Genomic DNA, 25,404 nt, shown 5'->3' with positions numbered 1-25,404 from the left:
GGATCGATGGTCCCGCGGCCGGATCTAGCTCCGGCGGCCCCGTGGCCGTCCAGCTCCGGCGGATCGACGGCCCCGCGGCCGGATCCAGCTCCGGCAGATCAACGGCCCCGCGCACCGGATCCCGCTCCGGCGGCCCCGTGGCCGTCCACCCCCGCGCGCGGCCTCCTGCTCCAGCGGCCTGGCCTCGCTCCCCGATGGCCGCTCCCCGCCTCACCACGCGCTCCTCCTCCAACACCGGCTACGGGCGAGCTCCGCCTCGGCGCGGGCGAGCTCCGCCCCGGCGCGGGCGAGCTCCGCCTCTGCGCGGGCGAGCCTCCTCCAACACCGGCTGCGGGCGAGCTCCGCCTCTGCGCGGGCGAGCTCCGCCCCATCGCGGGTGCGGGCGAGCTCCGCCCCGGCCGCCGCGGGCGCGCGCTGGCGAGCTTGGCCCCGGCCGGGCGAGCTCGGCGATTTGCGTAGCGAGGAGAGAGGAGACGCTTTTTTGCGTAGCGTTTGGGCAAGCAGGCAAAATGCGTCGTGTCTTTGGGTCTGCTGTTGGACGATGGATTCGGCTAGGCAAAGTACTGTGCCGGACCCATTTTGGGTTTGAGTCTCGTTATTGGAGACAGTCTAAGACTGACTCCAACGGACTACCCAAACCCAAAAATAAGTCTGGTACAGTGCTTTTGCCAATCAAAAAATGGCTCCAACGGATGACCCATCCACGCGACGCACTTTGCCTGCCAACCCAAGCGAAACGCAAAAAAGCGTCGCTCTGTGCTCGCTACGCAAATCTCCGATGGTGGCCGCTGCCGCACGCGATGGAGAAGCCGGACCGCTGCCGAAGCTTGAAGCCATCGGAGCGCCGCGCCCTCTGCCGCTGAAGCCGCCGTCGCGCCGGGGTCGCTGCATCGTAGTGCTCTGCTTCCTCCCCCTTCTTCCCCCTTCTTCCCGCCAGGCTTGGAGTAGAGAGGGAGGAGAGAGGAGAGAGGGGAGAGGGAGCAGAGAACCCAAAGAGGCAAGGCAAGGAAGCAAGGAGGAACTCCAAGATTGGGGGCGACTGGTAAGCAAGAAAGGAAGCTCTTTTCTTTAGTATCACTGGGCAATTGATTTCCGCCGCCATCCATTCCGCTCAATTCTTACCTTCCGCTGCCGCCGCAGATAAGAGCGAGGAGCAGAGGCGCCGTTTTTTTTCTCCGATTCCCTCAGCTTCCTGGGGGGCCGAGGTTCGCCGGGCGCGGACGGACGCCGTGATGGCCGGCGTCGACGCCGCCAGGTACGCGCACAGCCCGGCGCACCACGCCGTGGCGGCGCGGGACCACGCCGCGCTGCGCCGCGTGCTGGACGCGCTCCCGCGGGCGCGCCGGCCCGAGGAGATCCGAACGGAGGCGAACTCCGTTGCCAAGGAGGATGGCGCCGGTGGCCGTCCGTTGCGCCGCCGTCTTGGAGGAGCCGCCCGGACGGAGGATTTTGGGTTCGCTGTTGTTGGAGAAGGAAGTTTTTCGGTCCGTGACTCTTTGCCTGTGTGAGACTCAAATCCTCGGATAGGTCTTGTGTTTGCCTTCCCACCGTTGGAGACAGTCAGGGCGTGTTTGGTACCCTGGACCTGGAGCAGCACCGGCCTGGCCCATCTCATGCTGATTTCACGCGTTTGGTGTCCTGGACTGCACCTGGAGCCAGGCTGGACAGATGCAAAGATTCCCTTCGGGCCAGGCTGAGCAGGAACGCAGCTGAGGTTCCTTTCCATCGATGCCGCCTGCGCGTGCTCGTGGCCGATTTTTGCCTTGCCGCATGCAACTTTGCTGGTGCATCCTATGAACCAAACAAAATCTTTGTGTGTCCTTGTTCTATTTAAACAGGCAGCCAAACAACACAGGGTTGTAAAGTTTGGCTTGGCTAGGTCGGTGCGGACCGGGCTGGTTTGGGAAGGATACCAAATATGCCCTAATAGTCCTATATACTCCTATTTCCTATACACTGTTTTTACTATGTATGTATAAAAAATAAACGTCTTATAATTTAAAATAAAAGAAGTGCTATTTTATTATATCTGTATGAGTTATATATATGGTAACAAGTCGCTTTATAAGAAAGTTGCTTCTCCACGTCAAAATTTCCATGTGACCATTGCATGGGCTCGTTTTCTTGAACAAAAAGACAGGGAAGCTGTAGCTTCCAAAAAAAAAAAAAGACAGGGAAGCTGTACTAAAACAGAGATTGATCTAGAACCGTACACGTGTCCATACGTCAATCTCCATCGTTCCTAACACCAGATTTCTAGACGCCTCCGTCACCTGCGCCTGCGCGGTTGCGCCGGACCTGCCATCTACGAGTACTCTCGTGTAGTATCGGTTCCCCCGGCTTTCCGTCCCCAACTGCTCGACTGGACTCGGCTCCAAACCCTAGCCCCACCGCGCGAATGGCCGACGTGCTTGACCCCGCCTCCGACGCGCCGCGCGCGCGCCGCCCGCCGCCCCCTCCTCCGGACAGCCCGGACGACCGCTCGCCGAAGCTCCCCCCGCCTCCACCCGGCGGGCCCCCGGCGTCGAGCCGGAAGCGGAGCCGCTCCCCGCCGCCTCCGCCTCCGCCTCCGCTCGGCTCGTCGCGGCCCCAGAGGTACCGGGACCACCGCGGCGGCGGCGGGCGGGGCGGGAGCAGCCCCAGCCCGCCGCCGTACCGGGGCAGCCGCCGCCACTCGCCGCCCAGGAGGTCCCCGTCGCCACCGTTCAAGCGGGCGCGGAGGGACGACGGGTACGACCGCCGCGGGGGCCGCGGGAGCCCGCCGCGTTACGGGTACGATGATAGGAGGTGAGGGGCTCTGGCTCAATCGTCCGTCGGGGGAGTTTCTTTGTGCGGCAAGTGTTTGCAGGTGGGTATGTGTGCTTACCGTGTGGTTGTTCAGGGGAGGTTATGACCATGAGCGAGGTGGTGGCAGAGGTGGGTATGAAGATGACAGGAACCATGGCAGATATCTGAACCGTGCTCCAGGTGAGGACTCTTCTCCTCATGCAAAGTTCAGTTGTAGGAATATATTAATAATCTTGGTAATAGAAGATTTAGTGTAACAAATGTGAATATACAACAACAACAACAACAACATAGCCTGTCAGTCCCAAGCAAGTTGGGGTAGGCTAGAGTTGAAACCCAACAAGAGCCCCTAGTCTAACAAATGTGTATAAATTTAAAATTGAAAAAGATGGAGATCTTCGTGTACCAGATGTTACTCCCTCCAGTCCATTTTATAAGGCGTTCTCATGTTTTTCCTAAAGTCCGGTATGTAACGCTTGGGGTTATTCCAAGACGTCTGTCCATGGGACTCCAAGCAACTAGCATCTGTGATTTAACACGTGCACCAGTTTGCTCATGCATAGTATGGAATCAAATCCAATTAATACGGGCACCTTGGCATGGCATCAAAGGGCTGGATTAATTTGCTCCCTGGTATCTGGAATCCATCTCTTTGTGCCTTAGAAAACGGACCAGAGGGAGTAGTTCGTTTCTTCTTGGTGTGACCTTATTACAGTACAATGTTGATCACATGAACCTTTTCAACTTAAGTAGTTATATGTTCTCTGCTTCTATATAAAATGGCTGCTCTTTAGTTTTCATGGCTTGTGACAAATAACTTGTGACGAATGACTTCTTGTTATTTGCTTTATGATTTATGACTATCACTTGACATGCAACTTTTATACCCAGATTGGCCTGATTCAGGGTATGGGGCGGCCAATGATGGTCCAGGGGTCACCCAAAGGTACTGATGATGTAACTAATGACTCAGTCATTTTATTTGCTTGTTTTTTTGACTCCTCATTATGAGCCACTTCAAAATTTTGTCTTTGTGGGTATTGGTTGCTATCGCTGTATAAGAATCATCAGAACTCATCACTGCTTGTGAGGAATTCGAATCAAGCCTCATACTGTTAAATGCTCTATGCATTGTTAACGGATAGAGAATCTTCTCAGAAAATTCCCCATATTTGATGTTTGGAAGCAAAAGATGTGGATAGTTTATCAAGACAAAGTTTCTCTCTACTTTACAACCTAATTACTCTTATTACCCACCACCAGCAAGCCTTCTGCTCTCTTTACAGTTTGTACTACTACAACAAAGCTTCCTCCAGTATACCACTACTAGTATATGTATATATTGAGATGCAGCTATATACTCGAAGTGAGGACGATATGTTTTGGATGCAGTCAAATGGAGAATCTGATGAGAACATTCTCTATCCGTTAACAACCAAATGGCAGAGGCTTCATTTGGAACTCACGAGTGTTTTTTCCTTCACGATGTAATACGGGACCATTCAGAATTCAGATCCCCCCCCCCCCCCCCCCCCCCCCCTGCGTATCACATTGTGCATACAATTATATTGGCAGCTCCATAGATTAAGAACTTAAAACACTTCAGAAACTTATACTTCTGAACAATATTGGTTCATGCATTAGTGCAATGAAGCTCCTCATAATTGATGACACCTCTTTAGAAGAGGGACATGAACCCTAGTATAGCATGGAACATTACAGGTCCTGGTTCTCTTAAAAATGGGCTGCCTAATAATTTTGCATGCTGTTGAGAGTTGATTTATACTTTGTCTGCTCTTTCTCATTTAATGTTTTATGTTCATGCTTGAGCTAACTTAAAGGAAAAGCGCAGATCGTTACACCCCCTGATTAAATTTGTTTTATCCTGCACCTATGTAATTCCATTTTTCTCCTATTTCACCCATCTTTAATTTTAACGACCAATGAATCATATGCAAAATGAGATGATGCCATTTTACGTCTCTTTGAAATTCTGTAACATCAAATGAAAAATAAAGGAGAATGCTTTTCCACTACCAAACATAAATAAATAAGATACAGAGTACCATTGCGTGCCTGTGTGCAATAAACCTTAGTGTCCATTGTCCACTGTTGGAATTGGGAACCTATAGAATCAAGTAGAATTTGATTGGGATCCTTATCTCTCTAAGCAATTCTCACTTAAAGTTTTAATAAAAACACTCTGGTTTGAAGACCTCACATGAACTCCATGTGCAAGTGGAAGCATGCCAACTTGACATGTGAATAACACCGGAACAAATAAAAGCTTTCTTATTCTGATACTCTTGGGTTTGGACAGGCTCACTGCATACCCCTCAGGGAGTCCACGAGGTATTCATTTGATGAGATGTCTGAGCTAATTCTAATGAAACAAATCAATGATTCTTACTGAAGATTACTGTTGCACATACCATGTTCTTATCCATACATTTTATGAAATATTTATGAGCAGCCATTTTTCTAATCTTCCTATTTGTTTAAGTTTCTGGAGTTATCCATTCTAACATTTCAAACAGAAGTATTATAACATATTTTGAGTTTACGGCAACATGCTTTTGTGATCTTATTAGTTATGAATCTTTCCAGGGAAGGTTTGATGACATATAAACAGTTCATGCAAGTTCTTGAGGATGATATTTCACCAAGTGAAGCTGAACGCAGGTAAACCAATAACAAAAGAACACGTTGAGAAATATAATACATGTGCCCCATCGTGTTTCTTAACAACTTTTGTGCCGTGTTACCCAGGTACCAAGAATATAGAACTGAGTATATCACTACTCAGAAACGCGCTTATTTTGACCTCCACAAGAATGAAGATTGGTACGCTCCAAGAGATTTTATTTCAGACACTAAGTGTGCCCTTTAGGTATGCAGGAGTTACATGTGGTCCATTCACTTATTTGTCTTTTCTGTTTGCTTACACTTGCAGGTTGAAAGACAAGTACCACCCAACTAACTTGTTATCTGTTATCGAAAGGTGGAGTTGCATTCTGTGTGAATATTCCTGTGTGGACTTTGGCCTTGTAATATCTAGGACATGATATTTTCTAGTATAAAGGTGTCCATTGAACGGTATCTTTCCAGCTCATCTTAACGATTTATTGTCGGTTTATGCAGGAGGAATGAACGTTGTAAGGTTATAGCAAAGGATTTCTTTCTTGATTTGCAGAATGGAACTCTGGACCTGTGAGTTTATTTTCACATTGCTTGTGTCATGATGCCTTTTTATGGATGAGCTGTTTATATCTTGATATCCTGCTGAACAGAGGCCCTGGAATAACTGCGGGTGCAGCAAGTAAACCGGGTGGTAGTGATGGAAATTCTGAGGATGATATGGACAGTGACAAGAGAAGAAAGCATGGCAAAGATTCCGCAAAAGGAACTGATTCTCTTTCTGGTGCCTCCAAGGCTCATCCAGTTAGTTCTGAATCACGTCGAGTCCAAGCTGACATTGAGCAGACTCTAGCTCTTGTGCGTAAGCTTGATGCTGAGAAGGGCATTGAGGGCAATGTGCTGTCAAGTGGTGATCATGACAAGTCAGACGTAGACAAATCACACATTGGATCTATGGGGCCTATAATTATAATCAGAGGTTTAACGACTGTCAAAGGCCTGGAAGGCGTTGAGCTCCTAGACACTATTCTTACCTATTTATGGCGTATTCATGGTGTTGATTACTATGGCACGTCAGAGTCACATGAGGCCAAGGGCCTTCGTCATGTGAGAGTAGACAGTAAGACTTCTAGCACATCTGATGTCAGTGCTGGTGATTGGGAAAAGAAGCTGGATACTTTCTGGCAGGAAAGACTGAATGGTCAGGACCCACTGGTCATACTTACCGCCAAGGACAAAATTGATGCAGCAGCTGCTGAAGTTTTAGAACCTCTTGTCAGGAAAATCAGGGATGAGAAGTATGGATGGAAATATGGCTGTGGAGCCAAGGGCTGTACAAAGCTTTTTCATGCTCCTGAGTTTGTTCACAAGCATTTGAGGCTCAAGCATCCAGACCTTGTATTAGAGTCAACGTCAAAAGTTCGAGAGGATCTTTATTTCCAAAACTACATGAAGTATGTATATGTGATGCTCTATTTACAGCTAAAGAACAGTATCATTGAAGTTTAGGAGGTCATACACATACTTATCTATTCCTTTCATTTTTTAAACAGTGATCCTAATGCACCAGGTGGAACCCCAGTGATGCAACAGTCTGCACCAGTAAGAACAACACACTCCATGTTCTTGCTTTAATAAAATTTCTAATCTACAAAGTATAGTGTTATTCTGACATATCACATGTGTCTGTTTATAATGATTAAGACTTCAATTAGAGTAGGTTGTTTGTGTAATTGTTAACACACTTCATCTCTGGGGAAATTCTGTAAATCTATTTTTCTGCTTCACCTAAAGTCATTTTATGGGCCATTTTGCTTTCATGCAACTTAATCTATGTTAGAAGTTTTTTCTTTCTTTTGGTGATGAACATTGTACTGTTTGTGCCCTTTTGTTATACTGACCCATTGGACCAGAGCTCCAGTGCCATAACATTGCCAACGTTTGAGGGCGAAGCATTATGTCCTTAGGGATGTAGCTGATGTGTCTGCATGTTGGGGATTTTGAATGAATGGCTGACTGCTTGCTTGGGTGACGGAGTAAAGGATTTGCTTAGCCTTTAGCAGCCTTGGTGGAATTAATATAACTCGCAAAACAACATTAGCGGATTAGTCAATTAATGAGTTCTATCAACAGTCTCTGGCTTTTGGGATCTTCTGTTAAAAACGCAGGGGAATTCAAATTTGGATCATGATAATTTTGTATGTTTAGTAGGTATGCTGCTAACAAAATGTATCAAATACAGGAGACTGCTGCCAAATTTGATGCTTATTGAAGTGCGAACTGGGCCGATATCTTTAATACATGATCCAACTTCTTATTTGCAGGACAGAGGAAGACGGAGACCTAGCATGGACAATCGTCTGAAATTTGACCGTGGCAGTAACAGAGAACATGATAAAGCTGAGAGAGATGGAGGCAGATATGGTAGAGGTGATCACTCTCCAAGCCGTGATGGGCCTGATGATCAGATGTTTGATGGTTTCCGTGGACGGCCCTCTAATGGTCCTTTTGTTGCTGAGGTCCCCCCTCCACCGATATTGATGCCAGTACCTGGTGCTGGGTAAGTGAAAAGGCATGCATTTCAGTATATTCTGATTGCAATTATGGACTGCTAAGTGCTAACTACTGTGATCACTATTGTTTTCAGTCCCTTGGGACCATTTGTTCCTGCACCTCCAGAGATAGCCATGCATATGCTGAGAGAGCAAGGGCCACCTCCTCCGTTTGAAGCAAATGGCCCACCACATGGCAACACAGGAATGCTCGGACCAATGATGGGTGGCCCAGCACCGATTATAGCTATGCCTCCAAATTTCCGCCATGATCCTCGCCGTCTGAGAAGGTTTACCCCCAATTCCAGAATCTCCTTTTCCTCTTGTTTGCTTGCTCTGATGTTCATCTCGTTATTTTGTTGCTGTGAAGGCTAACTATTCTTTTGGGAAACTTAAAAAATGGCACTGTACTTTTTAGTGAGATTTTTAGTAATGGCATGCGACTCATACCTGACTTTGGTTGCAGTTATAACGACCTCGATGCCCCTGATGAGGAAGTTACTGTCCTTGACTACAGAAGCTTGTAGGGTGGTAAAGTTTCCCCCGTACTCCCATTGGAGAATCGGGTTGTGTTCTCTTTATGAAGGCAGAGATGGAAGGTTACGGACAAGTAATCCAATTTTTGGGTCACCTTTAGTCTGTTAGATTTTGTTGTAACTTGAATGGCCGGAACTTCAATATTTGCTCTTGCGTCTGTCGAACCATATACTCCGTGAATGCGCTGCAGTTACTACAGTTGTTGGCCAACTTTTTTTTTTGACACAATGCTGTAATATTCATTTACAAACATTTTTTTCGATTGCTGATTCGAGCTGAATAAATATAGGCTTCTGTTTGGAACCTGGGTGGGGTGGTTGTAGTGAGCGATAGGTACTTCACAACCTTGTTGCATTTTGCAATTTCCCTTCAACATTTGCTGCAACCCGTGACTCTTCAGGACGAAGACTTACACTATGCAATTTCCCTTGAACATTTGCTGCAACCCTTGACTTGTCAAGACGAAGACTTTGGTACTGGGTGATGAACAGTTTACCATCACTATGGCCAAGCTCTTGTCAACTCGAATTTTGTTACCGATTTTTGTGACCCATCACCATTCATTACCAAAGTTTTCTAACCGTTACCGAAGTTTTCTAACCTATATGTATGTTGATCGCACCTTACGACGTGAGCACACCTCGTTGAGTGCGGTTCCATCTGGACGCAGCGACTGATACTGTAGCCAAAATATGTTGCACCCATGGACGTGCATGATTTGTTTTTTGTCAAAAATTTAGGAAAAAGAAACTTGTTGATGCTATGATTTTATGGGAAAGACGGCCTTCTTACCTACTGCCTTGGTCTCATTTTCTGCCGGCTTCTCCTCCCTTGGTCCTCTGCAGACTGCTGGCGAGGTAAGCGCGCACGCTTTCCTTCCTTGTTCCTCCAACCCACACGCGCGAGCTATGCTACCAACCATGGAGGCAGATAGATAGATTACCCCTTTCCTCTCTTGCGCTTGCGGTTAGTGTTATCAACCCATAGGAGCAGCAGGAGTTTATGCTTTCTTGCACGCTGCCGTCTGTCATGTGAGCAATTCGTCGAACACCTTATGGGCATCGGGCAACGCCAAATCCGGGGCAGTTGACCCATGACCGTTCTTCTTGTTTTCCTGATGAATTCGGATGGGATGTTGGTCTCAGCTATTGAACCTCGTTCTTTCCCTTACACACTGAAGCCCGAAATCTCTTCTTGCTAGCCGGACAGCGTGGCGGCTGTTTTCTTGTTAGTTATTACCATCTCACAACCATTTCATGTTGCCTGATCTTACTTCCGTTTCGAGCAAAATCCTTGTGATGTTTCAACTAATCTGCTGTTTATGGGTTTCAATCTGTTTCAGGGCTGTCTCTTGATCTTGCTCAGAAATATACCATACAGCAGTAAGGAGAAGGTAAATGTTAGTTACCATTTCATGTTACCTGGTCTTACTTCTGTTTCGAGCAAAATCTATGTGATGTTTCGACTAATCTTCTGTTTATGGATTCAGACTGTTGCAGGGCTGTCTCTTGATCTTGCTCAGAAATATAGCATACAGCAGTTACGAGATATGGCAGATGCGCTGTTTGTTGTTCTCAGAAAAGTTGCTCTTTCCCTGGGAGAAGGTGCACTGGTGAAGATTGGCACGGATGTCGTCGAGGCAGCGCCGGTCATGACAGATTTTGAGCAGAGCATGAAGCAAATCGAGGGCGAACTTTCGGTTCTGCAGGCCTTTATTGGCCAGGTTAGTGCACAGAGAGTCGGTGACAAGGCTTTTGATGCATGGTTGGACCAAGTTAGAGATGTTGCCCATGAGGTGGAAGATATCATTGATGAGTATGCTTACCTTACTTCGCAAGCAGCATTGGATACAAGCAGCTTCTTCAAAAGGAAGTTCCATCAGATCAAAAACTTTGTGGCATGGCAGAAGTTCCCTAGCCAGATCAGTCAAGTAGAGGCTCGAATTCAGAGGCTAACGGAAATGAGGAATCGATATGATCTCTCGATAGGTAAACAAGGCAAGAGTAACAATTTACAGCTTACCAATCAGCTCTTCATGTCAGATTCTGCTTACCTAACTGATCACTCTGAGATAGTTGGAAATGTCGATGAAATTGGAAGGTTGAATGAGTGGTTACTTGAAGAGAGACAAGACCGAACTCTGATAGCCATCTTTGGTATGGGGGGTTTAGGTAAAACTACTATCGCAAGCACTGTCTACAAGGATCAAAAGATCATAACATCTTTTGATTGCCACGCCTGGGTTGTTGTATCTCAGACTTATCAGGTTGAAAACCTATTAAGAGAAATTATAAATCGGCTAATAGGTGAAAGAGCAAGCATGACAAGTGGTGTCATGACCCTGAGTCGCATGAGATTAGTTGAGCTAATACAAAGCCATTTGCAGGACAGGAAATATTTCATTGTCTTGGATGATGTATGGGACAAAGATGCTTGGCTATTTTTGAACTATGCATTTGTCAGAAACAACTGTGGAAGTAAAGTGCTGATAACAACCCGGAGGAAAGATGTGTCTTCTCTGGCAGTTGACAACTATGTCATTGAACTTAAAACCCTTAAACATGCTGAATCATGGGAACTATTTTGTAAAAAGGCCTTTCATGCTTCAAAAGATAACATTTGTCCTGAAAATATAAGATATTGGGCAAATAAAATTGTTGCAAAGTGCCAAGGATTGCCACTGGCCATTATAACTATTGGCAGTATTCTGTCATACCGTGACTTAAAGGAACAGGAGTGGGCATTTTTCTTCAACCAACTTAGCTGGCAATTAGCGAACAATCCAGAGCTCAACTGGATTTCCAGTGTCTTAAAGTTGAGCTTGAATGATCTCCCAAGTTATCTTAGGAGCTGCTTCCTATACTGCAGCCTCTATCCTGAAGATTACAAGATTAGAAAAAAACATATTTCGAAGCTATGGATAGCGGAAGGTCTTGTGGAAGAGAGAGGGGATGGAACGACAATGGAGGAAGTTGCTGAGTGTTACCTTATGGAGTTGACTCAACGCTCTCTTCTTCAGGTCACAGAAAGGAAAGCATGTGGAAGAGCTAGAACATTTGTGATGCATGATCTTGTGCGAGAGGTTACGTCAATCATTGCTAAAAAGGAGAAGTTTGGTATTGCACATGGTGGTGCCAGTACAACCCAAATTGCCCATGAAGCTCGCCGCTTATTCATCCAAAGCGGTGCCCAGACCATGAACTCTTTAGCTAGTTCACGGCTCCGCTCATTCATTTTGTTTGACACTGAAGTACCATGTTCTTGGATAAATGATATTTTATCACGTTTCAGACTACTGAGGGTCCTGAGCCTAAGATTTGTCAATATTGAACAAGTGCCGGGCGTGGTCACAGAATTGTATAACTTGCGTTATCTTGATTTTTCATACACAAAAGTGAAGATTATACCAGCATCATTCAGAAAACTTGTCAACCTACAAGTTTTGGATCTCAGATTCACCTATGTAGAGGAATTGCCACAGGAAATAACTAAGCTAACTAACTTACGTCATTTACATGTGTTTGCAGTCCATGATTTTCAACAAAGATCATTGAGTTGTTTTGGTGCTACAAAATTTCCTGGTAACATTTGTCATCTAAAGAATCTGCAAGCTTTACAGATTGTTTCGGCCAACAAAGATCTGGTTTCACAACTCGGGAACTTGAAATTAATGAGAAGTTTGGCTATAGTAGAAGTGCGGCAAAGCTACATTGCAGAATTATGGAATTCCCTGACAAAGATGCCTAACCTGAATAGGTTGGTTATTTCTGCATGTGACATGGAGGAGATTCTTGATTTAAAAATGCTAAAGCCCTTATCAAATCTGATTTTCTTCAAGCTCGCAGGAAAGTTGGAGGCAGGTGTGCTTCCATCGATGTTTTATAATTTTGAGAAGTTAACATGGTTAAAATTAGACTGGTCTGGTCTAAAGAAGGACCCTATTAGCTCCTTATCTCACATGTCAAACCTCGTTTATCTGCTGATGTGTGGGTCATATGGTGGGGAGCAGCTAACTTTTTGTTCAGGATGGTTCCCCAAGCTCAATTATCTGCAATTATCTAAAATGGAGAATCTGAATTGGATTGAGATAGAGGATGGAACAATGATGTGTCTAAATAATTTGGAGTTGAATGATTTAGGGAATCTAAAGGCTGTACCCTATGGCATCAAGTACATCAGGACACTCCACCAGATGTATCTGACAGATATGTCAAAGGAGTTTCTAGGAAGCCTGCAAGGAAGCGAGCGTCCCATTGTTCAACATATACGCAACATCCATATTTTTGAATCCTCTGATTCTGAAGCAGGTAAATTTCGTTTTGCTATGCCAATTACTTGACAAAAAAACTAATACGGGTGTCGTGAGACATTCTCAAGATAAATTTTATGTTAGGAAAGGTTAAGCTAACCCAATAGGCAAGATCTATAGTATTTAAAAATTGTTGGTTTACTCCGGAAACATTTTGTTCTGTGTCTTCTTTATTCACCATAAGGTATTGTATATTGTACAGCAGAATAAAAATGTTTTGTTGGTATTGCAGTAAATAAATTCTGCCTTGCGCCATATCTTGCCACGAAGTTTGGCCCTGGTGCAACTAAGTATGCCCCTACTCATCTGGCATGTGACAGTCATCGAGAGTTATTTTATGAACCAACCGAGCAATATGCTGTTGATCTTGGTGCCAGAGCTTGAGACGAGCTCATTGTTTGTACTGTGCCTCATATATGGCTTTTAACCTAGCTACTGAAACAATTTGCAGCCATCAACAATGATGAATTCAGGAAATATTCAGCATCTGTTTCCATGGAGGCTGAAGCATGAGTTTTGGTCGAAAATTTCTGTATTTGCAGAAAATGTCCAGCAGAAAAAAACAGTAGACATTTGCTTGAACAGGCTGCCAGAGATTGAGATATGAGAGTGGCAGTGGCTTGCTGATCTCCGTGGAACCTGCAACATTTTATGATAGCAAGGCCTGTATGAGAATTTTCATTGTACCACCGCTAGACTTGGACAGTTTGTACTTTGTACTAGTTGTATGTAAATTGTGAGTTTACCAAAGTATTGGTTCAAAAAATTACCAGACCCTCACAAAGACGGTTAAAATGCCTTGGCTGTAATAGATTCGTTTTTTAGCCATTTCTGTGTAATATATGTGTTACTCGTGTATTTAGGCCATCAATGGTGAAATGTCTTTTGTTGTAATCATCTCAAGAATCTGCAAGCTTTGTACACCATTTCAGTAAATATAAATTTGGTTTCAGAGCTGAGGAACTTGACACTGATGAGAAGTTTGGGTATACTAGAAGTGAAAGTGTGAAACAAAGCTACATTGCAGAGTTATGGAACTCCTTGACAGCGATGCCTAACCTTAGCCGACTATATATTTCCACGTGATATCAATATATAGTCGGTGATATCACGTGGAAATATATAGTCGGTGATATCACGTGGAAATATATAGTCGGCTAAGGTTAGGCATCGCTGTCAAGGGGTGGCTTTCCCCCCGTAGGTCCAGTTTTTTTTTGTGATATCAATGAGATCCTCAACTTGAACACACTAAAGTCATTACCAAACCTGAATCTCTTCTGGCTGGCAGGAAAGTTGGAGGGAGGCATGCTCCCACAAAACTTTTCCTGATAAATTAATACAGTTAAACTTGGATTGGTCTGGTCTGAAAAAGGATCCTATTAGCTCCTTCTCTCACATGTTAAATCTTGTTGATATGTGGCTCTTCGGGGCATATGCTGGGGAACAGCTAACATTTCTGTACAGGATGGTTCCCCAAGCTCAAATCTCTGCAATTAGCTGACATGGAACATCTGAATTATATTGAAATAGAGGATGGAACAATGAAGACGCCCTGTTCGCTTGGCTTATAAGCCGTACTTTTTCAGTCAACGAACAATATTTTTCTCTCACAACAAATCAACCAACGGTACTTTCAGCCATGGCTTATCAGCCAAGCGAACAGGGCAACTTTTGGAACTTGCTGGTTTAAGGAATCTAAAGGTTGTACCTTGGGGCATCAAGTACATTAGGACACTTGACCAAATGTATCTGACAGATATGTCAAGTGGGTTCATAGAAACAGTCTGTTCGCTGGTTGGTTTCTGGGCTGATAAGTCCGGCTGGTGCTGGTTTGTTGTGAGAGGAAAACACTGTTGGCTGGCTGATAAGGCATGGCTGAAACCAACAAGCGAACAGGCTAAAAGACTGCAAGGAACTGACAATCACATTGTTCAGCACATACCTAACATCCATAATTTTGACTCTTCTGATTCTCAAGCAGGTAATCTCATATTCTTATTATGCAAATTACTTGATGAAATAGCTAACAAAGTTGTTATAAGCCAATAACATACATATAGTTCCTACCCAAATGATCAAAATCATATGCTTCAAGAGATCTGCAACTGAAATTGATTTTCAGGGATTGTAGCTGGCCCGCGCGCTGGAAACATACATGAATATGCGTCCAGTTCACCAGCAGTGCAGAATTAGATGCTAATTCCATTATTAGACTAGAGGATTGCCAATAACAGTGTGCACAAACTGTGGACATGGGGGGTGATGTAGGCACACATTGTGTGCAGTTGATTCTTTCGTATGTTTCAAATGGAAGCAGCGTGGACTGAAAATTAGTGAGTTGAGAAACAAGAGGCACCAAAATTTCGAGGAAGTGCGGGTGCGTCAAGGGCGTCCTCGGTCTGTACGGCCCCGGTCAAAGATCAAACCAACTCTCAACTTAAAAAACACGTTGTTTTGGACCTAAAGTTGTTGTTACGGTTTAAAAACACTGTGGTCAAGGGTTAATCCAACTCTGATTTTGATCTTGCAACCTTTTTTAACAACCTAGATGGCTCTAGCAAAGTTTAGTAAGCAGGATGGAAGTCCAAGTGCAGACTGCTGAGCATCCCTTCAGCTCACCTCGTATTCGGTTGCATTTCTTCGTCTGCTTCTCCGTCGTCTCCTCACCTGCTCCCCGAGGTACGCCTTCTTTCTCCTCCTCCCTCCCTCCCTCCCTCTCTACCATCCTTGCTCTGGGGTGCCACCAACCGTGGAGATTAGACTCTTCGTTCCTCTCGCTCTGTTCACCCGTAGAGTAGAGCCAAGATTTACTGCACGCTGCTGTTTGGAGCAATCCGTCGAACACCTTAAGGGCACTGGACAAGGCCAGATCCTGTGCGCTCGGTCCATGAGTGTCCTCATGGATAGCTGGATATTGGAGTCCAACCTCTTCCCCTTACGAATTCGGTAGTAGGTCTGAGTACGCGAACCTTTCTTGCTAAATAATAATCATTGCGCAACCATTTCCCGCTTCCTCTCTTTGAAATTACAGGTCTTATATCATTTCGTTAGGATGCGTATTTTGACTCCCGGTTACTCCTATGATACATGATCTTTGTGACACAAAGTTGATGTCTTCCTATTCATAAATACTTGCTTATCGTGTCATAGAAATAAAATGTTAATAGTCATAGAGTGATTGTTGGCCAAAGTATTGTCCTAACAAAATAAAATACGCCATGTGAAAGAAAAAGTAGGGAGTACCTGATAACTTCCATTTTGAATAAATTCCCTTTTATGTTTTGAGTAAAGTCCTGTCCATTGTTTAAATAAATAATATGCTGTTTTGCATTTCAGGTGTTAGTTCAGAAATATAATTATATATATGACAAGGTGACAGTTTTTTTCAGAAAAGTTTAGCAGATATGGCAGATGCCCTCTTCGTTGTTCTCAGAAAAGTTGCTCTCTCCCTGGGAGAAGGAGCACTAGAAAAGATTGCCAAAGAGGTGGTTGAAGCAGCACCCCTCATGACAGATTTTGAGCATAGCATGAAACAAATTGAGGGCGAACTTTCGGTTCTGCAGGCCTTTATTAACCAAGTTAGTGCACAGAGAGTCAGTGACAAGGCATTTGATGCATGGCTGGACCAGGTTAGAAATGTTGCCCATGAGGTAGAAGACATCATTGATGAGTATGCTTACCTTACTGCGCAAGCCGTTGATACAAGCAGCTTCTTCAAGAGAAAGTTCCACCAGATCAAGAACATTGCAGCATGGCAGAAGTTCCCTAGCCAGATCAGTCAAGTTGAAGCAAGGATTCAGAGGCTATCAGAAATGAGGAATCGATATGGTTTCTCTGTCAGTGAACTAGACAGGAATAACAATTTTCAGCTCTCCAGTCAGTTTTGTCTGTCAGATTCTGCTTACCTGATAGATAATTCTGAGATAGTGGGAAATGCTGATGAAATTGGAAAACTGACACAATGCCTACTTGAGGAGAAACAAGACCGGTCTCTAATTGCCATCCTTGGTATGGGAGGTTTAGGAAAAACTGCTATTGCAAGCACCGTCTACAAGAATCAAAAGATCATAACATCTTTTGATTGTTATGCATGGGTTATTGTATCTCAGACTTATCAAGTCGAGGAACTACTGAGAGAAATTATAAATCAGCTAATAGGAGAAAGAGCAAGCATGGCAAGTGGTTTCATGACCATGAGTCGCATGAGATTAGTTGAGGTAATACAAAGCTATTTGCGGGACAAAAAATATTTCATTGTCTTGGATGATGTTGATAGGACTTGATGCCCTACCGGTGTTGATGCGCAGGTTATAGGGGTGGAAGAGGGGAGGACGTGGTCTGTACTCTCGACGTTGGCGAGGGGCCGTGGCGGCTAGAGCGGTGGCTGCTGCTGCAGCCCTAGAGTTCACGTAGCGCTACAGTAACGCGGGTACTGTTCACACGAGGGAGAGGGCAGGGACGGCTGGCTCCCAAGGGAAGCCAGCAACTTAATTGTTGCTTTCTGCTTAATTCCAATCATCCCCATTACAGGTATTTATCCTTCTCTATAGATGCTATAATTAAGGAACTATATCTATCTCTAAGAAAATACCAAATAAGCGATAAATTGAGCCTCTAAGCCCCTTAACAGACCGCCCCCCCTAGCCACTATTGGGCCTGCGCCTAGCATAGGGGATGCCGGTCATAACATCTCTCCCCGCCTGCGCGAACAACTCGTCCTCGAGTTGGAAGTCGGGGAAGTGCTCGCGGAACTCGCCGAGAGGCTCCCAGGTAGCATCCTCGTCCGGAAGGCCGCGCCACTTGATCCGCACGCGCCAGACACCGCGGCGTTGCTGTGCCTGCAGCGCCCGCTCTGGTCCCGGCAGAACGCGACCATCGAGGACCGGCGGAAGGGTGGCCGGAACAGCCGGTGGATCTCCGCGGTGCCGCTTCAGCAGCCCCACGTGGAAGACATCGTGGACGCGGGCGCCCTCCGGCAGCTGCAGGCGGTAGGCGATGCAGAAGCGCCAAGACTTGTCCGCTTTTGCGGACAAGGAGCACGGGCGCCGAGAACGGCGAAGTGCTAGGCCGGATGATGCCCTGGGTGAGCATGTCCTCGCACTGCCGTTCCAGCTCGTCCTTCTGCAGCTGGGGGTAGCGGTACGGGCGCACGGCGACGGGAGCGGTGTCTGGCAGGAGGTGGATGCGGTGGTCGTACGGACGGGCCGGTGGAAGGCCCTGCTGCTCCTCGAAGATGGCGCTGTGCTGCTACAGTAGGCGGTCCAGCAAGGGCTGCTGAGAGTCGACGGAGGTCGCCGCCACATGCTGCTAGGGCGCGGCCGAGTCAGAGCCGCCCACGCCCTTCCAGAGGACGCGGCGACCCTCGCACCAGAAGGCCAACGTCATGGCCTCGAAGTCCCAGAGAATGGGGCCCAAGGTCCATAGGAAGTCGACGCTGAGGATGAAGTCGAAGCAGCCCAAGTCGAGGCCGACGCATGTGATGGAGAAGTCCTCGGCCCTGATACTGATGGGGATGTGACGGGCGATGCCCTCGCAACGCAGGCGATCGCCGTTGGCGACGGTGACGCGGAGCTGTGCCCCCCGGTGGGCGGAAGCCCTAGGCGGCGCATGGTTGCGCCCTGGAGGAAGTTGTGGGTGGAGCTGTTATCGAGAAGGGCCAAGAGGCGCTCCCCCTTGACCATCACCGGCAGCAGCATCATGTTCTCCGTCCGGATACCTGCAAGTGCATGGAGGGACACGACAAATGCGTTAGCGGCCGCCTGCCCCTGGGCGGCCGGCTCCTCTGGTCGTATGGCCGCGTCCCCGTCCTCGGCGGGCGCGGCGTCCTCCTCAATGTAGTCCCCGGACTCCAGGTAGAAGAGCCGCTGACACACATGTCCAGGGACATAGGGCTCGTCGCAGTTGTAGCATAGTCATTGGCGACGACGTTCCAGCTGCTCCGCCGGTGTAAGGCAGCGAAACGGGCGCGCCGCGGGGGCCGCATTGGCCGCAGCGGGGGCCTGCCCCGCCTGGGCCGGACGAGCGGCTCAAGGAGGCGGCACCGGCTGCATGGTAGCCGCACGACGCTCGAACGCCCGGGCATAGTACATGGCCGTCTGGAGGTCCGGGGGGTCGCGCATCTCCACGTCCACCCGGATATGATCCGGAAGGCCACCAACGAAGATCTCGGCCCGCTGACGCATGGAGACGTCCCGGGCGTGACATGCCACCGCCTGGAAGCGATCGGCGAACTCCTGCACAGTGGAAACAAACGGCAACCGGCCCAGCTCAGCCAGCCGACTCCCGCAGATCGGAGGGCCGAAGCGCAGACGACACAGCTCCTTGAAGCGCTCCCACGGTGGCATGTCCTCGTCCTGCTCGAGAGCGTAGTACCAAGTCTGGGCCGCCCCCCGAAGATGATAGGAGGCGAGCCAGGTACGGTCAAAGGCGAGCGTGCGCTGACCCCGAAAGAATTGCTCACACTGGTTGAGCCAATTCAGGGGATCAACGGAGCCGTCGTATGTGGCGAACTCCAACTTGTAAAACTTGGGCGGCGGCCAAGGGCGCCGCGCCCGTGCTGTCCAGCGAGGGCGACGCGGCGGAGAGCGTCGGCATCAGGCTGCCGCCGTGGAACAGGGGGCCCGTCCACCTCGCCGTAGAGGACGCCCGGAGCCGGGGCGCCGCCAGGCGCCATGACAGTCCCGGTGGTCGGGAGCGGCGGTAGGTGTGGCTGGGTACTGGGCACCGTGTAGATGGGTTTCGACGAACCGACGATCCAAGCCGGAAGCGGTGACGGCGACGACGGGAACCTGATCTGCTGGATGGGGCAGTCCCGTCGTAGGGCATCCCATACTGGTACGAGATGACCGGCGCCGTGGTCGCGGCCAAGGGCGGCGGCGGCAGGGGTAGCTGCTGTTGGTGTGGCGGCGGCGGAGGTGGCAGCTGGGGCTGCGGCTGGGGCGCATAGGGCCCGACGAGGAAGGCCCTGATGCCCGCCACGGCCTGCCCTAATTCCAGGATTGCGGCCATCATCTGCTCCGGGGTGAGGACGAGGGCGGCGGGCGACGACGGCGCCGGGGCTGAGGGCGCGATCGCCCCTGAGGACGCCAGCGCGCCTAAAGCCGACGCGCCTGATGTGTGGAGCAGCAGCACCGACGAAGATGCTGGTGGCGGCGGGTGGGTGTGCGGCGGCGGCGGGTGGGAAGAACTCGGTAGAGGGCTGGACATGATCGAACCAGAGATCTCTGATACCAGATTGATAGGACTTGATGCCCTACCGGTGTTGCTGCGCAGGTTATAGGGGTAGAAGAGGGGAGGACGTGGTCTGTACTCTTGACGTTGGCGAGGGGCCATGGCGGCGAGAGCGGCGGCTGCTGCTGCAGCCCTAGAGTTCACGTAGTGCTACAGTAACGCGGGTACTGTTCATGCAAGGGAGAGGGCAGGGACGGCTGGCTCCCAAGGGAAGCCAGCAACTTAATTGTTGCTTTCTGCTTAATTCCAATCATCCCCGATTACAGGTATTTAACCTTCCCTATAGATACTATAATTAAGGAACTATATATATCTCTAAGAAAATACCAAATAAGCGATAAATTGGGGGCCTCTAAGCCCCTTAACAGACCGGCCCCCCTAGCCACTATTGGGCCTGCGCCTGGCATAGGGGATGCCGGTCATAACAGATGTATGGGACAAAGATGCTTGGCTATTTTTGAACTATGCATTTGTCAAAAACAACTGTGGAAGTAAAGTGCTGATAACAACCCGGAGGAAAGATGTGTCTTCTTTGACGGTTGACAACTATGTCATTGAACTTAAAACCCTTAAACATGCTGAATCTTGGGAACTATTTTGTAAAAAGGCCTTTCATGCTTCAAAAGATAACATTTGTCCTGAAAATATAAGATATTGGGCAAATTAAATTGTTGCAAAGTGCCAAGGATTGCCACTGGCCATTATAACTATTGGCAGTATTCTGTCATACCGTGACTTAAAGGAACAGGAGTGGGCATTTTTCTTCAACCAACTGTGACGACCCGTGGCTGCTGGTGAGATCAAGCCGGCGACGTGAGCGGCAACAATCGAAGATCGGAGGGGATCTCGATACGGAGTAGGAAGCCTAGTTTCCTTACCTCTGTCTTCTTCTCTATTTTCTTTTCTAGCCTCCCCAGTTCATACTCTTGGAACTTATACACATCATCTGGTCTTCCACCTGGGTCCCATGGGTGGGTGGTCCACCTGTCAGCTAAAGCCTTGGACACCTTGCTATTCATGGGTGTTACATTTCCACCCCCACAAAATGTTATGACCATGAATTGTATCTCGATGACTAAAGATCCCAGAAATTCCTAGATCCCACTGTCTCACTATGTATGGCTTTAGTTGCAACAAACATTTGCTTGGGCTGAAACCATTGCCTCTTCGAGATAGAATCAGTTCACATATCCGATCAGTGTCACACCATGGTCTACCGATCTTTTGGTCAGGAAACAACAATAGTTCATCCACTTGGTCAAGAATGCTGTATAGCTCTTCAGCAGCAAATCTCTGGGCCTTAGAACAAAAGAATTGACCAAGTATTTCCCGAAACATTTGGTTTGTTACATATATGCTAGGTTTTAGGAATTGGGAAGAGTCACCACCACTAGACAACACCCTATATAGTTTTCTGCGACCAAGCTGTAGGAATAGAGAACAAGCACTGATATGCTGCAATACATCATTGGCACCCAGGACTGTAGCATGCGTCTCCATTTTACAACTTGACTGTAACATGCGTTGACATATATCATTTCCACCCCCACAAAATGTTGCTTGTCCCCAAGCAACGGCATGAAAAATACCAGGATCCCATGGACCATCAAGATGTAATACTAATATGCATCTCCACACCATCCAAGTCAAGAATTCATTGAGTACTGAAGCATGTAGAATATCTTCTCCATGACTAGTTTCATCTCGTTTGAAATTGTATAGTTTGCACAATTTTTGGCACTTAAATGCTCGATATTCTAGCACTGTGCACCGACTGATAACATAAGGAGCCCAATAAAGCCTTATTTCTGTCAGGACAATGGTTCTTTCAGTTCCATTGGTAGAGAGATGTTGTTGAATTTGCAGCATAAGAGCTTTCTCCAATGGTCTGAGAGCTGTGCGATGCTCATTGAAATCTACATCAACTCTGTATTTATAATCCTGGGCACACAATCCTGGATCCCATTGTGTATCAGACATCCTATACAACTCAAGCTGTGTCTCACTTTCCCCTGGACTGGAAATTCCATGACTCCAGGCCGGTAACTGATGTGTGCTCCCTGCTGCACCTAAGTCATATTTCAGATTACCCTCATCAGTTAAACTGGCCTCTACCTGGCATATTTCTGCTCTTGTCATGTGCAGCTCCACTGAATCAAGATCACCACCAGAATCAGACCATTTGTTGATTGGCGAGAGAGGTATACTACTGCCCTCTAGCTGTGCACCTTTTGTTGATGGTTGGTACAGCTGGTAAAGTGAAAGCTCTAGTTTGGTTTTGGTTAATTGATGAAACCCCAAGTGCTAACCTAGTTTATCAAAGTGATTATGAGATAGATAGTACTACTCCAAGCTATTCACCCCCCCTCTAGCCATATTAGGACCTTTTAAGTGGTATCAGAGCCGTGGTCATCGTTTGATTGAAGGCTTAACAACCTCGGTGTCAAATTATGGCTCAAGTTATGTTCAACCATGTGGGGAGTAAACCACCGTTCTTTGATGGCACATGCTATGATTATTGGAAGAGAAAGATGAGGATGCATCTTGGTTCAATCAATGATCAAGTATGGGAAGTGACCGAGAATGATTATGCTATCATCGATCCCGACAATCCCACCAACCAAGACAAGACTAACAAGCAATGCAACACAATGACTCTCAACACCATATACAATGCCATTGATTTTAAGGTGTTTGAGCAAATCAAGGATTGTGAAAAAGCAAATGAGGTGTGGACAAGATTGGAGAAAACGTATGAGGGCGCACCGGCGGTGAAGAGTGCCAAGTTGTACATTCTCAAGGACAAATTGACAAGCTTCAAGATGAAGGAAGATGAGAGCATTCCGGAGATGTTCCATCGATTGCAAGCAATTGTCAATGACTTCAAGACTTTGGGAGAGAAGATCAAGGATGATGACGTCTCTCATCGGTTCTTGATGTGCCTACCTCCAAGATTTGAGATATTAAGATTGCTAATCATAAGAGGAGGATTGAAGGATATTACCCCTAACCAAGTATTAGGTGATGTCATGACACAAGAGACATACCGTGTGGAAAGGGAGGAGTATGACAAGGATGACAAGAAGGAAGAAGACAAGAAGAAGAAAAGCATAGCATTCAAGGCTAGCTCATCATCATCAAAGAACAAGGGCAAGTTCAAGAAAGAATCAAGTGATGATGATGATCTTAGTGATATTGATGATGAAGCTATGGCCCTCTTTGTGCGCAAGATGGGAAAATTTATGAAGAAGAAGGGCTATGGTGCAAGAAATAGAAGAGATCACACCAAGAGCAAAGAGTATGTGAGAAGATGCTACAATTACAAGAGCCCCGATCATGTTGTAGCAAATTGTCCCTATACTAGTGATAATGATGAAGATGAGAAGAAGAAGCACAAGACCAACAAGAACAAGCTACCTAATGTATCCTCAATTAAATTTGATTCTTGTTATATGCTTTTTAAGGGTGCCAATGGTGTGAAGGCTAAGTTCATTGGTACACCAATTGTGGGCCCAAAGAAGAAGGCCATTTGGGTAGCAAAGACCTTGGTAACTAACCTACAAGGACCCAAACAAATTTGGGTACCTAAAAAGAATTGATTTTCTTTTGTAGGTCAATTATAAAGCCGGAGGAAGACATTGGGTGCTTGATAGTGGGTGCACACAACTCATGACCGGTGATCCAAGAATGTTCAATTCAATTAATGAAAACAAGAGCAATGGGATTGATAGTATCACATTTGGTGACAATGGCAAAGGCAAGGTCAAAGGGCTTGGTTAGATTGCAACATCCAATGATTTGAGCATTTCCAATATGCTACTAGTAGAGAGCTTGAACTTCAACCTATTGTCGGTAGGTCAATTGTGTGATCTTAGTTTCAAGTGCATATTTGGTGTGGATGATGTAGAGATCATAAGTATAGATGGCTCTAACTTGATATTTAAAGGATTTAGATATGAGAATCTATACTTAGTTAATTTCAATGCTAGAGAAGCTCAATTGTCAACATGTTTGATCACTAAGTCTAGTATGGGTTGGTTATGGCATAGAATGTTTGGTCATGTTGGAATAAAACAATTGAACAAATTGATTAAACATGACTTAGTTAGAGGCTTGGAAGATATCACATTTGAGAAGGATAAGCTATGTAGTGCATGTCAAGCCGGAAAGCAAGTTGGTAACACATATCCTAAGAAGAGCATGATGAGCACATCTAAGATATTTGAGTTGATGCACATGGACTTGTTTGGACCAACCACATACACTAGCATTGGTGGAAATAAATATGGATTTGTGATTGTGGATGACTTCATTAGATACACATGAGTATTCTTTCTAGTGGATAAGAGTGATGTGTTTGCAACATTCAAATCATGTGTCAAAGACATTCACAATGAGTTTGAAACAACCATCAAGAAAGTAAGAAGTGACAATGGTAGTGAATTCAAGAACACTAAAAGTAATGAGTTGTGTGATGAATTTAGAATTAGACATCAATTCTCGGTCAAGTATACTCCTCAATCAAATTGGCTAGTTGAAAGAAAGAATAGAACCTTAATTGATATGGCAAGATCAATGTTGAGTGAGTACAATGTGAGTCATTCATTTTGGGCCAAAGTAATCAACACGGCTTGCTACTATAGCAACCGACTCTATCCCCCATGATGGAAAAGACACCTTATGAGCTATTGAATGGAAGAAAGTCCAACATAGCATACTTCTGGGTTTTTTATTGTAAATGCTATATATTGAAGAAAGACACTAGATTGAGCAAGTTTGAAAAGAAATGTGATGAAGGTTTCTTGCTTGGTTACTCCACTACTAGCAAGGCTTATAGAGTTTGGAATTTGGCTAGTAGTACTCTTGAGGAGGTTTATGATGTGGAATTTGATGAAACAAATGGTTCCCAAGAGTAAGATGAGAATCTAGATGATGTTAGAGGCACTCAATTGGTCAATTCAATGAAAAACATAGACATTGGTGATATAAGGTCTAGAGAGGTGATTGATGTTGAAGATGATAAGAATCAAGTGCTCTCTAACTCAAATGTGCAAGCTAGTGGTTCTCATGATCAAATCCAAGCAAGCACTAGTAATGGCAATGTGCAAGATCAACAAATGGCTAGTTCATCATCTGAACTAAGTAATCAATCAAATGCTAGCAATCAATTGCAAGTGCTTCAACCAACCAATGTTGCAAGAGATCATCCATTGAACGCTATCATTGGTGATATCTCAAGAGGTGTGCAAACAAGATCAAGATTGGCTTCATTTTGTGAGCATTTATCATTTGTGTCATCCATTGAACCTAAGAAGATAGATGAAGCTTTGAAGGATGTTGATTGGGTCAATG

The 25,404-nt window shown here is 46.4% G+C and overlaps 3 protein-coding genes and 1 pseudogene across 8 annotated transcripts in view; all 4 read left to right on the top strand.

The window, feature by feature from the left end:
• Positions 1 to 2,301: 2,301 nt before the first annotated feature.
• LOC136526982 (serrate RNA effector molecule-like) lies at positions 2,302 to 8,816 on the top strand. Of its 2 annotated transcripts, XM_066519572.1 has the most exons (13): positions 2,302 to 2,787; positions 2,882 to 2,967; positions 3,679 to 3,733; positions 5,395 to 5,469; positions 5,557 to 5,631; positions 5,741 to 5,788; positions 5,929 to 5,997; positions 6,078 to 6,878; positions 6,978 to 7,026; positions 7,749 to 7,984; positions 8,072 to 8,266; positions 8,443 to 8,542; positions 8,576 to 8,816. In XM_066519572.1, the coding sequence occupies exons 1-12, from the start codon at positions 2,399 to 2,401 to the stop codon at positions 8,501 to 8,503; spliced, it is 2,139 nt and encodes a 712-aa protein (XP_066375669.1). In that variant the 5' UTR covers positions 2,302 to 2,398; the 3' UTR covers positions 8,504 to 8,542; positions 8,576 to 8,816. The 2 variants fall into 2 exon arrangements, with proteins under 2 accessions (XP_066375669.1, XP_066375668.1); XM_066519571.1 differs by having other exon boundaries at positions 8,443 to 8,816.
• A 124-nt stretch (positions 8,817 to 8,940) lies between these two features.
• On the top strand, positions 8,941 to 13,716 carry LOC136526981 (disease resistance protein RPM1-like). 5 transcript variants are annotated; one of them, XM_066519566.1, is made up of 4 exons: positions 8,941 to 9,370; positions 9,856 to 9,906; positions 10,003 to 12,820; positions 13,055 to 13,716. In XM_066519566.1, the coding sequence occupies exons 1-4, from the start codon at positions 9,284 to 9,286 to the stop codon at positions 13,204 to 13,206; spliced, it is 3,108 nt and encodes a 1,035-aa protein (XP_066375663.1). In that variant the 5' UTR covers positions 8,941 to 9,283; the 3' UTR covers positions 13,207 to 13,716. The 5 variants fall into 5 exon arrangements, with proteins under 5 accessions (XP_066375663.1, XP_066375664.1, XP_066375662.1 ...); XM_066519567.1 differs by having other exon boundaries at positions 9,856 to 9,912; positions 13,274 to 13,716; XM_066519565.1 differs by having other exon boundaries at positions 9,856 to 9,912.
• On the top strand, positions 13,491 to 15,015 carry LOC136526521 (disease resistance protein RPM1-like; annotated as a pseudogene).
• A 392-nt stretch (positions 15,016 to 15,407) lies between these two features.
• LOC136526983 (disease resistance protein PIK6-NP-like) overlaps positions 15,408 to 25,404 on the top strand; it is a 28,672-nt gene continuing 18,675 nt past the window's right edge. The window contains exons 1-3 of the mRNA XM_066519573.1: positions 15,408 to 15,501; positions 16,159 to 17,039; positions 17,130 to 17,417. Of these exons, the coding sequence (XP_066375670.1) occupies positions 16,227 to 17,039; positions 17,130 to 17,198 (882 nt within the window). The 5' untranslated portion in view covers positions 15,408 to 15,501; positions 16,159 to 16,226 and the 3' untranslated portion in view covers positions 17,199 to 17,417. Of the gene's footprint in view, positions 15,502 to 16,158; positions 17,040 to 17,129 lie in introns of the transcript that reaches the window.

This window comes from Miscanthus floridulus, chromosome 19, assembly GCF_019320115.1.
Source record: "Miscanthus floridulus cultivar M001 chromosome 19, ASM1932011v1, whole genome shotgun sequence".
Lineage (NCBI taxonomy): Eukaryota > Viridiplantae > Streptophyta > Magnoliopsida > Poales > Poaceae > Miscanthus > Miscanthus floridulus.
This window is presented reverse-complemented; position numbering and strand designations above follow the sequence as displayed.